Consider the following 16,424-nt stretch of genomic DNA (forward strand, 5'->3'; position numbering starts at 1 on the left):
GCAGGTTCCCGAACCACCGCTGCCGAGGTGCGGGCTGTGCAGTTCCTCTCTGTGGGGACTTGTCTTGTGCCTGAGCCAGTGCCGGCAGCGTCTCTGGCCTTCACCCACCAGATGCTGGCAGTGCCCCCCCCCGCCCCCGCGGTGACCACAGAACTGTCCCGAGGCGATGCGGACTGGCCGGGAAGAGGGGGCGCAGATGGCCCGTTTGTTCTAAGGCTTGGCTTTCCACTCCTCGTGGTACCCTGTGAGTCACAGAAGTTCTTACTTTCCGCCGCCCGTTTCTCATTCTTGTCTTTCGTGGGCAGCGCTCTGGGGTTCTGTTGCCAGCCTTCCTAGGCAGGGAAGATACTCCCCATGTGATCCTGGTGTTGTTTTGCCTTTTACATTTAAACATTTTTTCATTTTATGTTATTTTTTTCAAAACATCACCTTTTCTTCCCTCTATGCCTCATCCCCCTCTACTCATCCCTTTCACCCCCCCATCATCACTGTTGTCCGTGTCCATGAGTTCTCGCTCTGTTCTTTAACAAGTAAAACAGGCACATTCGCTCGCTGTGACGCCTCCCTCCCCAACCATACACCCCCCCCCCAGCTGCCAGCCTCTCTCTCTCTCTGAATCTGTCTGTTTTACTTGTTAGTTCAGTTTGCGTATTAAATTCCACACACGAGTGAAATCATATGGTCCTTGTCTTTCTCTGACTGGCTTATTTCGCTTAGCATAATGTTCTCCAGGGCCATCCATGCTGTCACAAAGGGCAAAAAATTTTCTTTAAAAAAAAAATAAAAAATTCTTTTTACAGCAGAGTAGTATTCCATTGTGTAAATGTACCACAGCTTTTTTTTTCTTTTCTTTTTTTTTCTGTTTTAAGTCTTACGGAATTTTTTGTTTTATTTTATTTTTTGGTACCACAGCTTTTTTAGCCACTCGTCTACTGATGGACACTTGGGCTGCTTCCAGATCTTGGCTGTTGTGAATGACGCTTCAGTGAACGTAGAGATACACACGTTCTTTTGAATTAGTGTTTTGGTTTCTATTTTGTTGATGGTTTCCTGTGCTGTGCAACATCTCTTTCGTTTGATGTGGTCCCATTGGTTTATTCTTCTTTTGTTGCCCTTGCCCAAGGACATATCAGAAAAAATATTGCTACGAGAAATGTCCGAGGTTTTACTGCCTGTGTTTTCTTCTAGAACGTTTATGGCTTCATGTCTAACCTGTAAGTCTTTGACCCAGGCTGAGTTCACGCCTGTGTGGTAGAAGGTGTGCTGGCTGCATCTGCCTGCATGTATCCGTCCAAGCCTCTTACAGCGTGGTCTGCGGTGCGCGGCGGGTGTCCTGTGTGTGCTCTGCGGGGTCCATGTGCTGTGCGGGGTGTCCTGTGTGTGCTCTGCGGGTCCATGTGCTGTTCGGGGTGTCCTGTGTGTGCTCTGGGGGTCCATGTGCTGTGCGGGGTGTCCTGTGTGTGCTCTGGGGGTCCATGTGCTGTGCGGGGTGTCCTGTGTGTGCTCTGCGGGTCCATGTGCTGTGCGGGGTGTCCTGTGTGTGCTCTGCGGGTCCATGTGCTGTGCGGGGTGTCCTGTGTGTGCTCTGCGGGTCCATGTGCTGCGCGGGGTGTCCTGTGTGTGCTCTGCGGGTCCATGTGCTATGCGGGGTGTCCTGTGTGTGCTCTGCGGGTCCATGTGCTGTGCAGGGTGTCCTGTGTGTGCTCTGCGGGGTCCATGTGCTGTGTGGGGTGTCCTGTGTGTGCTCTGCGGGGTCCATGTGCTGTGAGGGGTGTCCTGTGTGTGCTCTGGGGGTCCATGTGCTTTGCGGGGTGTCCTGTGTGTGCTCTGGGGGTCCATGTGCTACGCGGGGTGTCCTGTGTGTGCTCTGCTCTGCGGGTCCATGTGCTGCGCGGGGTGTCCTGTGTGTGTTCTGCGGGTCCATGTGCTGTGCGGGGTGTCCTGTGTGTGCTCTGCTCTGCGGGTCCATGTGCTGCGCGGGGTGTCCTGTGTGTGCTCTGCGGGGTCTGTGTGCTCTGCGGGTCCATGTGCTGTGCGGGGTGTCCTGTGTGTGCTCTGCGGGTCCATGTGCTGCGCGGGGTGTCCTGTGTGTGCTCTGCTCTGCGGGTCCATGTGCTGTGCGGGGTGTCCTGTGTGTGCTCTGCGGGTCCATGTGCTGTACGGGGTGTCCTGTGTGTGCTCTGCGGGTCCATGTGCTGTGCGGGGTGTCCTGTGTGTGCTCTGCGGGTCCATGTGCTGTGCGGGTCCATGTGCTGCGCGGGGTGTCCTGTGTGTGCTCTGCGGGTCCATGTGCTGCGCGGCTTCGGGTGAAACTCGTGCTGGGTGCTGAGACGCGTGCCCTTCCTGCTGCAGGGCAGGGCCTTGGTCTTCCTTGCAGCCCCGGCGGTCAGTGCGGGTTTCTTGCCCGCTCGTGGTCTGTCTGTCCTTCCTCACAGCGTGGACCGTCCGGAGGGAGAGTGGAAGTCAGGCGTCTGGTAGTGCAAGTCCTAAGGGATTGTCTCGGCCATTCCGGGCCCTTTGTATTTCCGTTTAAATGGAGAATCATCTTCTCAGCTTCCAGGAACATAATGCTGCTAGAATCTCGATCGCGATTGTGCTGAACCTATAGGTCAAAGTGGGGCATTAACACCATCTGACCCGTGAGACTCCGCACACTCACCGCGGCCTTCAGCTTCTCTGTGTGTTGTTCCCAGTGCATGGTCTCGCCTGTCCCTGCTGGAGTCCTCCTAGGTATTTGGTACTTCCTTGATGTTCTTGTAAAGGCCATTGTTTTTAAATTAACCCTCTTCTGCCCTGCCCCCTCACTCTTTCTTCCTCTCTCAAATCAATAAGAAGAAAAAACAGTAACCCTTTTCTACGTGTTCATGCTAGCCTGAGAAATAGCGTGTGGTTTGGATCTAATTTTGCCTGGTACATCGCAGCTGAAATTCACCTGCGTGGCCTCCTGTCGCCCTTTTCTGTGCTTCCCCTCTGCCCGCCCTCCCCCTCCTCTCCCTCTGTCCTGAGGGTTTACTTTAGTCTTTGCTGCTTTGACTTGTTTGAAGGTCAGATAGGAGGCCAGCGCTCACTTTGGGGATGAGAAGCGTGGGTCCGAGGCCGGTCTGCATTGTGGTGCAGGAGGGAGCAGAGCCCGGGACACAGGCCCGGGGCCGAGGCTGGGCTGCTGGCGCGGCGACTGGCGCAGCTGCACTCTAATCTCGGGGGAACCACTCAGCCTTCCGGCCCCTTTTCAGAGAGGAGGTCAGTCCTCGCTGTCCACCTTCCAGGGTGCCCAGGGCCTCCCTGCCTTCCAGGGTGCCCAGGGCCTGCCCGCCTTCCAGGGTGCTGACTGAGGGCCACCCCGCCTTCCAGGGTGCTGACTGAGGGCCACCCCATCTTCCAGGGTGCTGACTGAGGGCCACCCCACCTTCCAGGGTGCCGAGGGCCTCCCCGCCTTCCAGGGTGCCGAGGGCCTCCCCGCCTTCCAGGGTGCCGAGGGCCTCCCCGCCTTCCAGGGTGCTGAGGGCCTCCCCGCCTTCCAGGGTGCTGACTGAGGGCCTCCCCGCCTTCCAGGGTGCCGAGGGCCTCCCCGCCTTCCAGGGTGCCGAGGGCCTCCCCGCCTTCCAGGGTGCCGAGGGCCTCCCCGCCTTCCAGGGTGCCGAGGGCCTCCCCGCCTTCCAGGGTGCCGACTGAGGGCCACCCCACCTTCCAGGGTGCTGAGGGCCTCCCCGCCTTCCAGGGTGCTGACTGAGGGCCTCCCCGCCTTCCAGGGTGCTGAGGGTCGCAGCGCAGGGCATTGGGTGCTCTGCTTGCATGGGAAGTGCTCGCCCCAATCGCTCGCCCCAATCCGGCTGTGGAATCGGGCTGTGAGCTCCCGGGCGCATCTGCCTTCCTCTGCAGAGACTCCCTGCCCCCTGCGGCTGCCCCTCTTCCCGCAGCCCTGCTGGCTGTGGCGGGTAGCAGGAGAGCAGGCAAAGAGCACTCGGAGTCCGCCTTGTGGAGGTGGAGCATGTGCCCCCCGCCCATGGCCTCTGGCTCCGCCCGGCGCTCCCTGGACTCAGGCAGGCACACACCGCTTTGCCTGGAGGCCCGTGTTGGGTTGTATGTCAGGGAACCATTCGCCTGGAAATGACAGGAAACCTGACTCACAGCAGCTTAAACAATGAAGGAAATACTTTTAAAAGGTGTTTTTATTGATTTCAGAGGAGGAGGGGAGAGGGAGAGAGCACATCAGAATTGTTATCAGCACCGCCTTCTCACACCGTGACCCTTTCTCCTCCCCACAAGCCCTGGAGCCGCCCGCACAGTCCAGGTGCCTTCAGTGTCGCTGGCTCTGCCTCAGATCCTCACCTGCTGTCAATCACTTTCCTGCCACTTCCTCCTGCGGGCACAGAGCCCGGAGCCCCACGGAGCAGGAGCGGGGCCCCACCCTGCCCGCTGCCCGAGGACCAGCCCGCCTCACCCTACTTCAGAGCTTTTTTATTTTAAAACTAGTGGCCTGGTGCACGTAATCCGTGCACATTAAAAGGGGGTTAATTAGAGGAAATAATTTAATATTGCTATTTGCCCTTTCTCTATAATAGAAGTGTCAGAGATGAAAGAAAATTAGTAAAATGTATATGAAAACCTTCCTCCTGTCAGAGTCTGGGGCGCACCACGGGACCCAGAGTCAAGTCCCCGCCCACCCACATGCACCTCAAAATTGCGTGAGACCCAGACCCAGCCGCCCTACCCCCCGTTGGGCTAGATCCAGACCCCGCCAGTCCCACCCTTGTCAAGCCCCACCAACAGGGGACATAGCCTCAGGTCCCCTGGCTCAGCGCCAGGATGGAGGGCGTGGCCTGAGGTCCCCCAGCCCAGACCGGGGGCAGTGGGTGTGCCTTGAGGTCCCCCATCAAGCCCCACCTGGTGCAGGGCGTGGCCTGAGGTCCCCCGGCCTGGTGTTGGGGCGGGGGGAGCAGCCTGAGGTCCCCTAGCCCAGCACCAGGACGGGAAGCACACCTTGAGGTCCCCTGTCAAGCCCCACCTGGTGGGGGGCGTGGCCTGAGGTCCCTGCTGATTGCTCATTAAGGCTCCTTATGGGAACTTGGCCTCAGCTGTGGGTGCAGCCATCTTTGTGACGGAGTGATGGTCAATTAGCATATTCCCTCTTTATTAGATAGGATAACAGTCTTTTCTCTCTTAGATCCAGAACATTAAACAGACCAACAGTGCTCTCAAAGAAAAACTCGACGGGGGAATCGAGCTGTACCGACTCCCCGAGGTAGGCCTGTCAGCGTCACCACAAAGGCCCTGCCCAGGGTTTACGCGTCGGAGGGCCACGGCCCTGCGCGCTGTCCCCGTCGCACCGCTCACCCTCTTGGGGAAGGTGCGGACGGCCTCCTAGCCGAGCTGGTGTGAGGCCCTGGCCTGAGCGGGGTGGCTGGCTCCTGAGGATGGGTGGCTGCTGACAGGACTCCTTTGGATGTGCAGGTCATTCAGAAGTGCAACGCGCGCTGGACCACAGAGGAGCAGCTGCTTGCCGTGCAAGGTAAGGCGTCCTCCTCGTAGAGAGCTTTCCGGCGAGACTGGTGAGATCCCCCCGCCCCCACACCCCCGTGCCCCGTGCACTGCTCACGTGGAAGCAGACTCCGGGGGTCAGGTCCTGCCGTGGAAGTCATTGTTAGCCACATCACCACTCCCGCTGGTCTCACAGATGAAAAGCTAGTGTGGAGGTGCCAGTTTTACAGGTGTGATGGGTTCATTTTGGCAGACTGAGTGTCAGGGCTTAAGGACGGGGTGTTGTAGTCCTGGGACCTGAGAGGATGGGTGCGGAGTGTCCACGCCCCTAGTCATTGCTGGGTGGCCAGTGTTCACGGGGCGTCTGCTGGCAGGGCCGCCCTGACCCCGTGAGCCGTCTGTGGGTGTGGCCAGACCACCCCTCTCGTCCGGGACTGGGTGGGCCTGCGGGTGGAGCCTGTAGGTTTCCCTGTCTGGAGACAGGAAGGCCTCAGCGGGGCGTTTCCTCGGTTTCTCTGTGTTGAAACCAACATTCTCTTCAGCCATCAGGAAATATGGCCGGGACTTCCAGGCCATCTCGGATGTGATTGGGAACAAATCAGTGGTACAAGTGAAAAACTTTTTTGTAAATTATCGACGCCGCTTCAACATCGACGAAGTTTTACAGGAATGGGAGGCGGAGCACGGGAAAGAAGAGGCCAACGGGCCCAACGGCCAGAGGCCCGTCAAGTCCCCGGACAGCGCCATCAAGGTCCCCGAGGAGGAGGAGGAGGTAAGCCGCAGAGCACGCCCTTCTCCGCCCACCCGCCGCGCCCCGCGGGCCGGTTCCTGGTCTCAGCGGTCAGTAACGACTTTAGCCCGTAATGCCGTGATCTGGGTGTGGAGCTCGTTCACGGCTTTGTCCCTGGGTGTCACTTACATTTGAATTCCTGGACACTCCCTCATTGCACCCTGGTTCCCCAGCCGCAGACTGTCACACATCCCCACCGGCTCCTAAGCTCGGAAAGCGCTGCCACGGAGTGGGGAGCGGGGACCGGGGAGCGGCAAGTGCCGGGGGGCCGCGGAGCGCAGCTGGAAGCGGTGCTGCCGCCTCACTGCGCGCCTCGCGGACTGCTGTGCGTTCTGCCGCGGCCGCGGGGCCCAGTGCTTCCCCCGGGGGCGGTTCTGAGCGGTGGCGGTCAGGCAGGGGGCTCCTGAGGCTGCAGGGACCCCGCCCCTCCCTGCTGCTGGGACAGGCTTGTTCTGTTTCCCACCCGTGGCCTGGCGCACCCGGAGCACAGGGCCCGGTCATCCCCATCACTCCCCATTGGCGGCGTTCACTGAGCTGGTCACTTCCCAGTGAGCTTGGCTTTACAAGGAAGGTCACTCTCCTCAAGCCCTGCGCAGCCATGGGGATGCCCAGGCCCCCGTTTCCTGCTGCTGAGCTGTCCTCCGGAAGCCGGGAGCAGCCCGGAGGTCCTCCCGCCGAGTGGGGGAGTGTCGGGGCCTTCGGCAGCAGGTGCGGACCCGCAGGTGCGGACCCGCAGGTGCGGACCCGGGCCACTGGTGAGAGCGAGACCAGCCCCTACTGGGATGCCCTGTAGGAAGGGTGGCCGATGCGAGGGTCCCCGGCCAGTGGCGCGGGGCCTGCAGCCCTGGCTCGCAGCAGCGTCTGAGCAGCTCGAAGGCATCTCCATCCTTGGCCGTGGCTTCGTCCCCTGCCAGTTGCCCTTTGGCAGCACAGCGACGTCCTGGAGTCCTGGGCTCCGCTCAGGAGGCGTTTAGCGTTGAGGCTCCTGGGACAGGACATCCGAGTTTGCAAGAGAGAAGGCTTTCTTCCGTGCGCTTGCCCTTCAGACGGAGAAGGTTGGGAAGCCCCGGCGTCGGGGCTGCTGAGATCCAGGGTTCGCTGAGGAGCCAGCGGTGGCCCGGGGCTGGGAGTGTCAGAAGGGGCAGAGCGAGCGCTGGAACGGAGGTGGGGAAAGGAGGAGCTCCCTGGAAGTGAGTGGAGGGCTGTGTCGCTCGGAGAAGGCTCGCGATGGACGCCCAGTCCTCACGGAACCTGAGCGCCCCGGAACCTGAGCACCCCTGAAGGGTGCGTGTGCAGCTTCTGGATGCAGAGCCATTGTTTCCTGGCAACAAGACGCCACGAGGGAAGCAGGGCCTACAAGGGACTGTTAGGCTGGAGGTTTGGGGTGGGAGTCCGGCTTGAAGACGGGGACGGAGAGTGGAGGAATGCCATGGCAGCTGGGAAAGAGGGTCCTGCCATCTTTGGGGTCTTAGGTGTCCTGTGTCCCTGCAGGAGCCTGGCGGCCTCCAGCCGCGCCGCCCTCGCCAAGCACACGCTCCTGCCCTGGCGGGTTCTGTTTGTCCTGGGTGCTGGGCTCCGGGACTGGATTCTGCAAGGAGACAGCGGGAAGGGGCAGAGCCAGGCTCCGGGCCCGCATTTGGCTGCAGGGGCCACGCTGTGCAGCCACCCCCTGGGCCGCCTCCGGAGCTCTGCTGTGCCCGCTGTGTACGGGGCAGCCAGCAGGCCCCCTCTCGCCTTGCAGGACGCCAGAACGAGCCATTTGCATCGTTTCCTGCTCTTCTTTTATAAAAAAAAAAAAAAAAAAAAAATTATTGATTTCAGAGAGGAAGGGAGAGGATGAGAGGGATAGAAACATCCATGATGAGAGAGAATCATTGATTGGCTGCCTCCAGCATGCCCTCCATTGGGGATGGAGCCCGCAACCCGGGCATGTGCCCTGACTAGGAATTTAACCATGACCTCCTGGTTCAAAGGTCAACACTCAGCCACTGAGCCAGGCCGGCCAGGCTGATCCTTTGTTCTCCTTTCCTCAGGCTGCTTCTGTCCTTGACGTCAGATATGCATCCGCCTCCTGAGAAACTCAGGCAGCTTCCCACACTTGGTATGGGCGTCTGTGTTCCCCGGATATCAGGTATGACAAGGCATCACCTAGCCATCTGCTCACATCTGTGGACAAGCAGCTATTACCAAAAATGGCAACACTTCCGGTCCTGTGCTACATCTGCCTTAATCTTTGCTCGTTCCTCCATGTCGGCGCCACTAGCTGGAGAGCTCCGTGCATCTCACGCGCAGTCTACGCGCCGGGATCTCGCGGCTGCATGGCGCCCTGGCCCTGGGGTGGCCTCCCCCGGCAGAGCTCCGGGCCCCCACGGCAGCTCTCCCCCTCCGTCCGCAGCTTCAGAGCAGGTGGCCGACGGGAAGGCACGCCTCTTCCTGCATGGCCTGGATCGCTCCTTTGTGCATCATGTCATTCTCAGCAACTGGACCTGTTGGCCTTCTAGAGGGTTCTCGGGTCCGGTTCGGAGGCCCCCACCTAAGAGATCATGTTTCTGGATATCGCCGTGTGTGCAGACTGCATTGTAACCTTCATCGTGCCAAACGCCCCGATTCGGTCCCGCCTCCCGGAAGCGGGGCAGCGATGGCTGGTACAGCTAGTCCGCTAGCCCGCTCCCTCTGCCTTCCCGGCTGGTCGACAGCTGGCTCGCAGCAGCTCTCTTTGGACACGTAACTTAAAAGGAACGTGGACTCCACCCTCTGCCTTCAGCCCTCCGCATGGCAACCCCAGGATGGGTGCCGCCCTCTCCTCCCGCTTCCCCCAAACCCACTCCAAGAGACTGGGTCCGTTCACTGCGCTGGTGCTCGTACACTTGGACTTGGTGCCTTCTCCTGGGGCAGCCGCGTCCTCAGTCCTGTTTCTGCTTCAGTGCTGGAGCTCTTTCACGGCACTGCTTGCCAAAGATGACATCCCGAGCGTGGAGAGCCCGCCGCCGCGCCCAACGGAGCAGCCTGAGATGTCAGGCAGCCCACGGGGGAACAGAGTAGCCGGGGGGGGGGGTTCTAAAAGTGCACGTTGTTCCCCCTCCTGGGCAGCCTGGCTTCTCCCCGTCACTCCACACCCCTGGTCCTCAGGCCCTGATGAGGCCACACGGCCCGCCCTCTCCCACAGCGTAGCACAGAGCGAGGCGTGAGCAGGTGGCTGGTGCTGGTGAGCCGCGATGAGAGCAAACAGCCCGCAGGGGTGTGCACTGCCTGGTTGGACTGGGAGCAAAGGAAACTTCCTAAGAAACGTCCCGGGACTTCCAGAGTCGCTTCTGCTCTCAGCCGACCCGGGGCGGCTGCGGGCTGTGGCGAGCCTGGCCGCCCTCCCCGCAGCTCCGCCGGCACTGGACACGCTGCAGGAGCTCCCTGTTGTCGTTTTCCCGCCATTTAAACCCTTTCCTGCTTTCAGTACCAAAAACGAAACAAGTGCGAGGCTTTAAGGCGCATAAGCAATTCTTAGGAATTTAAAATATGCAATTAAAATCGGACGTGTTTTGACTCAAGCACCTTGCCTTTTCTTAAGTCTGCTGATTTTAGGAAGAGGCTCAGCTAGACTCAGCTTGTTTGGAACGGGACCTTTGGTTTAAAGGAATCTGGACAAAGGTCATTCGGAAGGGGCAGTAAGATGGGACTTGCTGAGCTCGCGTCCTCGCAGGTGAGGGCAGCCGGGAGGCAGAGGGCAGTCCAGCCACGGTCCTGCCTGGGCAGGGAGCGAGATGACACTAGGAGCCACCCAAGCTTGGTCTCCTCTGCATCGCAAGCCTGCTGTGTGATTGCAAGCGCAGGGGGCCATGGGAGCGCTCATACATTTGCACATCACCGTAAGGGACACGGCCTGGGCGGGGGCTTTAGGCTCCTCGCTTCTCGCGGCCTCCCTCCTCCCGGCCTCCCTCCTCCCGGCCTCCCTCCTCCCCGATCAGCAGGGGCTCTCACTCTGCCGGCAGGTTGTCCTCCCCGCGGCCCAGGCTGTGTTCCTTGGGAACTGGTCCCCCGGCCGCGGGGAGCTTGGTGCCCGTCCTGCGGCGAGGCAGGGCCAGGCGGCGGCCTGCCTGGCACCACGTGCTCTTTGGTCTCCACCTGCTTCGGCGCCACCGCTGGTCTTCCCGCCGGCACAGCAGCTGACGTGGGCTCTGTCTCCCAGGAAAAGGGGCCTGTGGTTTCCATCCGCCGGAAGGAAGAGGCGGCGCGGCGTCTTGGCCCGGCTGCTGGCTGCTGGCTGCTGGCTGCTTCCGCCGGTTTCACACCTCAGATAGCACTGTGTCCTCGGCTGTTCTCACTGTCTGCAATGATGTAAATGCAAGAAACCACTTTGCTGAAAGCGAGTGACTGGTCTTACCGACGTGAAGACCTTTTTAAACATATCAAGACTTCGGTGCATCACAGGCGTGCGTGGGGTGGGAGGTCAGGGACCATGTTCCCTCAGCTTTGTCTTCTTAAAGAGTATCAATGTGAATGTCATAATTATATCTATTTTTGTGGAAGATTCCTCCTAAGTATAAGTTATTGTGCAAAATATAGTACCATTGAAACAAATGATAGTTTTAGTTTAGAAACCCTAAAAGATATAAATTGTATTGCATATGCATTAAAAGTTTGTTTTATTTAATTTCCTGTAGCTGTGTAAAGTGTTAGGTAAAGTTTTTCTCCTTCTCCATGGAAACACCTTGTTACTTGAATGTCGTGCTGGCTGGTTTGAAACGGTGGTCAGTTCTGCGATGCAGCTCTCACCCAGGGGGCCGAGGTCCCGTGTGGACTCCACTGAGTGGGCTCGCTGAGTGTGTGACCCAGACGCCCGGCCTGGGAGATGCTGGTAGTTTTTAGCCTGTGAGACCCTTGGAGGCTCACAAACCTCTCATCAGAAAACGCGTATGAAAATGCCGTTGGTTTACAGCTTGACTGCGGGACGGAGCAAGCAGCTTCCTGTGTGCGTAAAGTTTCCTCAGATGTCACACGCCTGTAAGTCACTTTAAGTTCCAGCTACCCCTATTTTTGTCTTTCTGAATATCACATGTACTGTTGGTGTAACCGCGCCCCCAAAATAAGCCACCAGTGCGTCCCCCTGGCCAGACCGGCCTGGGCGCGGGAGGCGGAGCCGGCGCTGGACCTGGTGCCGCGGGAGGCGGAGCCGCCTTCCTCTCCAGCCCCGTGCCGAACCCTAGGACCCAGGATTCAAGCTTTTCTGTTTTTAATGCATTATTTTATTTATATTCATACCTGAACCCCAAATTTATAAAATAGCTCTGAACCCGGATGCAACAACTAGAAATGACACATCCTTAAGTTATTGCCGAGCCACTGAGCCGTGTGCCGGGTCTTTCCTCTGCGCTGCAGGTGGCGGCGTTGCCACCAGCTGCGCTCTGAATGGTTTGGGCCCCTTGGCCTAAAAGGCGGTAGTTTTTGTTGCAGGTTCACTGTGTGCCGACGGAGAGCAACGGGTTACAGTAATGAGTCTGGAAACTTCTTGTCCTTCTACCGACTCGCTTTGAGCACAGCACCCCCCTCGGCCCCAGCAGAGCGGCCCCGCCGGGGGGACAGCGCCCTCGCTGCTTCACTAGCCTTCACACCCCACCGGCCAGGCCCGTCCCGTTCGCGGGCCTCTGGTTTCCCGGGAATGACAAGGGCGCTCCTGCGTCCTGGTGCCAGCTGCGTGTCCGAGGGGCTCCCTTCCCCGGTGGCGGAGCCTCATGGGACCACATCAAGCGCTCCGTGCACCCTTCACATGCGGACTCGGGTTTTATCGTCATGAGCCGAAAGGTTGGTCTTTGAAACACCTAATAGTTCCCTTATCTTACCCCAAAATTTTCAAAATATGAAATCTTATACGAACACCAGTTTTTCCTCCCTGGAATGAATGTAATTACAGATGCCTTGCACTGTTCTTGGAATAATTCCCACGCCTCTGGACCATGAGGTTTCCCTCCGCTGTGTCTTCCCAGAGGGTGTCTGTCCACACGCAAACAGGTTCCCTCGTTCCCCTCCAGGACACGTTTCCCCGCCCTCCGCGCATGCTCCAGACGCGCTGGACTGGAAGGCCGGGTCCAAGGCCCGTGCCTGGGCGCGATCTGTCCCCATCAGGACCGTCTTCTGACACTCGTGGGGGGCGGGGGGCGGTGCGCTCAGTCCTGGACGAAGCACGAGGTGCAGCCGGTCTAGGGCCTCAAGGCTGAGTCCATCCGCACTGGCTCCCCCGCACCGGCCTGGGCAGACTGCAGGGCCCGGGGGTTCTGGAGGTTGGGAAGGTGGTCCCCTCCTTCCTCGGAGAGGGCAGAGCCCCCACTTCTCCCCACCCCACTGTCTGCTTGCCGGCTGCCCCACCCCCACCCCCAGTCACGCCTAAAGCCCAGACTCGAGCTTCTAATCATGTGCAGCTTTGCCTCAAGCCGACGCTCCGAGCGGGGCCTGCGACGCCAGCAGGGCACCCCTGCGCCTGCCCCGCCTTTCCCAACCAGATAAAGCACAGCCCGCGGCGGCGCAGCGCCCGCGCTCACAGGCGCCCCCGGAGCGGACAGGCCCGCGCAGGCTCGGCGCCACGGAGTGCTTTGTGGCGGCTAAAATCTTGGGGGTTTTACAAGATGTGTAAGGTTAAGGCTGACACGGTAATGGAGATGCTGTATATCTTCAAGTGATGAAGTCGCCTGGGGATTTCAAAGCGAAGTTGTGATATGCTGTGTGAGTGATACTTTACTGTCTGCCTGCTCCCCATGTCAGCACTCATCCTGTGACTGTGCATAGCATGACCCTTGCTTAGCCATTGAGGGTAACATTTGTTAGTGGAGATCGGAAAATTTATTTGTGAGATTCTGCAGAGTTCATTTTTCTATTGCTGAAATTAAATAAAAGTTTTCAAGCCATTGATGTAATAAAATATGAAACAACAATTTTCTGCACCCCCCTCCATCAGAGCAGTACCCCCGCCCTTGCCTTGGCCCTGAGGTTCTGAGTGTGGGCACACGCCCTGTGGGGCTGGGAGGCCTCTGTCTCAGCCTCTGTCTCCCTGAACCACCTCCTTTCCGCATGCGGGGACCTCACGGTTGGGATCCCACTGAGGTGCCGAGCTGAACAGCTGGCGAAGATTGAGGACTGTGCTGAGGGGACCCCAGGGCAGGGCCGGTCCTCTGCAGGGACAGCCCCTTCCCACGCAGCTCTGCAGAGCTCACCCGGCCACGGTGGAGGCCAGTTCCAACGTGCAGGGTCTGTCCACTGAGCCAGGGTCCGGTCCCGGCTGCTCTCGGACCTCCTCTCCCACCAGCCTGTCAGGGCCGTGGGGACACAGAGAGGGCGTGACCACGCCCACGTGGGACTCGGTTGTTCGTGGCTTCCTGTCTCCATCCGTCCAGTGAGTGCATGTGCTAAAAAGAGCCAGCCTGCCCAGACCGTGTGGCTCGGTGATTGAGCATTGAGCATTGACCTATGAACCAGGAGGTCATGGTTTGATTCCTGGTCAGGGCGCATGCCAGGGTTGCGGGCTTAAACCAGTAGGAGGTGTGCAGGAAGCAGCTGATTAATGTTTCTCATTGATGTTTCTATCTCTCTTCTCCCTCTCCCTCTAAAAATCAATAAAAACATTTTTTTAAAAAAGAAAAAAGGACCCAAAGAAGTTATATGTGGAGTTTCAACTGCACGAGGGGTGGGTGCCCCTTACTCCATGTTTGCGGGTCCACCATGTACCCCGGCGCTGGCAGAGGGAATCTGAGAAGCAGGGGACCCCCAGAGGGAGTAACCTCACTGCAAACTCACTGAAACCCGCCCCCCGGCCTGGCTCCGTGGTTGAGCTTTCCCCTCTGAACCATGAGGTCACCGTTTAATTCCTGGTGAGGGCACATGACTGGGTTGCAGACTCCATCCCCAGTGCGGGGCGTGCAGGAGGCAGCCCATCAATGATTCTCTCTCATCATTGATTTCTTTTGTTAATCCTCACCAGAGGATATTTTTCCATTGATTTTTAGAGAGAGGGAAAGACAGAGAAATACCGATGTGAGAGAAACACATTGATGGGTTGCCTCCTGCATGTGCCCAACAAGGGCCAGGGCCGGGGAGGAGCCTGCAACCCAGGTACCTGCCTGGGTACGAGGAATCGACCCCAGGACCCTTCGATCTGCAGGACGATGCTCTATCCACTGAGCCAAATTGGCTAGGGCCGTCATTGATGTTTCTATCTCCCTCTCTCTTCCTCTCTGACATCTGTAAAAATATTTAAAAAAAAACTTTACTGAAATCCTTGACTGACTGCCCAACTATACAGGCAGAGGGGCGTATACCCCGCCCCAGGGAAGCCGGTAACAAAAGCTGCTGCTGGAAGCTGAAGGGACTGAGCAAATTCAGCTGCTGCAACTGTCGGGTAAGACGGAATCTGTAGTTTGAACACAGGCCAGTTACCTGCGCTCCAAAACAATAACAACAAAGTAACCACCACGAGAACACAGCAGAATCCAGAATCACTGCAATGTCTGATTTTCAACCAAAACATGCAAAGAGTCAGAAAAATGTAGGAGCAGGAAAAACAGAAATTGTCACCAAGTGGACCATGGTGCTGAACTTAGCAATCACTTCAAATCATATTATAAATATGTATCAATAATGAAGGGATAATTACTTTAATGAGTGATCAGATAAGGAAGCTCAAGAGATTTTTTAAAAGTTGTTAAATGGAATTTCTAGAGCTGAACAGTAGGAAAACTAAAATGAAAAATGTGTGTTTTTAGATTTTTTTTTTCTGTTCATCAGATTTTTTATTCACTTGATTTTTAGATTCACTTGTTGATAGACATGTATTTGTTGTTCATAATTTTTAACTTTACCTTTTTCTTCTTCTTCCTCTTCTTAAAGAATACCCTTCAGCATTTCATGTAATACTGGTTTGGCGGTGATGAACTCCTTTAGCTTTTTCTTGTCTGTGAAGCTCTTTATCTGACCTTCAATTCTGAATGATAGCTTTGCTGGGTAGAGTATTCTTGGTTGTAGGTTCTTGCTATTCATCACTTTGAATATTTCTTGCCACTCCCTTCTGGCCTGCATAGTTTCTGTTGAGAAATCAGCTGACAGTCGTATGGGTGCTCCCTTGTAGGTAATTAACTGTTTTTCTCTTGGTACTTTTAAGATTCTCTCTTTGTCTTTTGCTCTTGGCATTTTAATTATGATGTGTCTTGGTGTGGTCCTCTTTGGATTCCTTTTGTTTGGGGTTCTCTGCGCTTCCTGGACTTGTAAGTCTATTTCTTTCACCAGGTGGGAGAAGTTTTCGGTCATTATTTCTTCAAATAGGTTTTCAGTATCTTGCTCTCTCTCTTCTTCTGGCACCCCCATAATTCTGATGTTGGTACGCTTGAAGTTGTCCCAGCTGCTCCTTACACTATCTTCATATTTTTGGATTTTTTCTTTTTGCTTTTCCGGATGGGTGTTGTTTTCTTCTTCGTATTTCAAATCTTTGACTTGATTCTTGCGATCCTCTAGTCTGCTGTTGGATCTTTGTATGTTATTCTTTATTTCAGTCAGTGTATGCTTAAGTTCTAATTGGTCCTTTTTCATATCCTTGAGGGACTCACTAAATTTATCAACAGTTTCTAGAAAATTCTTGAGAAACCTTATAACCGTGGTTTTGAACTCTATATCCAGTAGTGCTTTCCTCCATTTCTTTCATTTGTGATCTGTTTCTTTGTCTCCACATTTTGGCTGCTTCCCTGAGTTGATAGAGTGGCTTTGTGTGCTAGGTGTCCTATAGGGCCCAGTGGCTCAGCCTCCCCAGTTACCTGAGGTGGACACTCTTGGTGCAGCCCTTTGTGGGCTGTGTGCACAGTCTTGTTGTAGTTAAGCCTTGATTGTTGTTGGTGTCACTGGGAGGAATTGACCTCCAGGCCAATTGGCTGTGAGGAGCAGCTGTGTCTACTATGGGAGAACTTCTGTGCTGGAGACACCCTTATGGGGCAGGACTTGCTTCAGTGGGGCTTTGGTGCTCACTGAGTCTGCCCCTTGAGTGTGTCCCTTATGGATCTGAGGAGTTGTAATCTGGATGGTCCTACTCTGACCCCTGGGTACACTGGCTCTTGGATCTCCAAGGAGGTGCCAATTTAGCCTCTACCTGAGGCCACCCAGCAGGAGCTACAGAGAGATCTGCAGATTCCTC

The 16,424-nt window shown here is 56.8% G+C and overlaps 1 protein-coding gene across 1 annotated transcript in view; it reads left to right on the forward strand.

Annotated features, from left to right (window-relative positions):
- RCOR1 (REST corepressor 1) overlaps positions 1–10,891 on the forward strand; it is a 102,988-nt gene extending 92,097 nt beyond the window's left edge. The window contains exons 9-12 of the mRNA XM_080644885.1: positions 5,165–5,242; positions 5,452–5,509; positions 6,021–6,250; positions 8,302–10,891. Coding sequence (XP_080501011.1) covers positions 5,165–5,242; positions 5,452–5,509; positions 6,021–6,250; positions 8,302–8,343 — 408 coding nt within the window. The 3' untranslated portion in view covers positions 8,344–10,891. The remainder of the gene's footprint in view (positions 1–5,164; positions 5,243–5,451; positions 5,510–6,020; positions 6,251–8,301) is intronic.
- Positions 10,892–16,424: the final 5,533 nt, after the last annotated feature.

Source organism: Plecotus auritus, assembly GCF_963455305.1.
Source record: "Plecotus auritus genome assembly, chromosome: 1".
Classification (NCBI taxonomy): Eukaryota; Metazoa; Chordata; class Mammalia; order Chiroptera; family Vespertilionidae; genus Plecotus; species Plecotus auritus.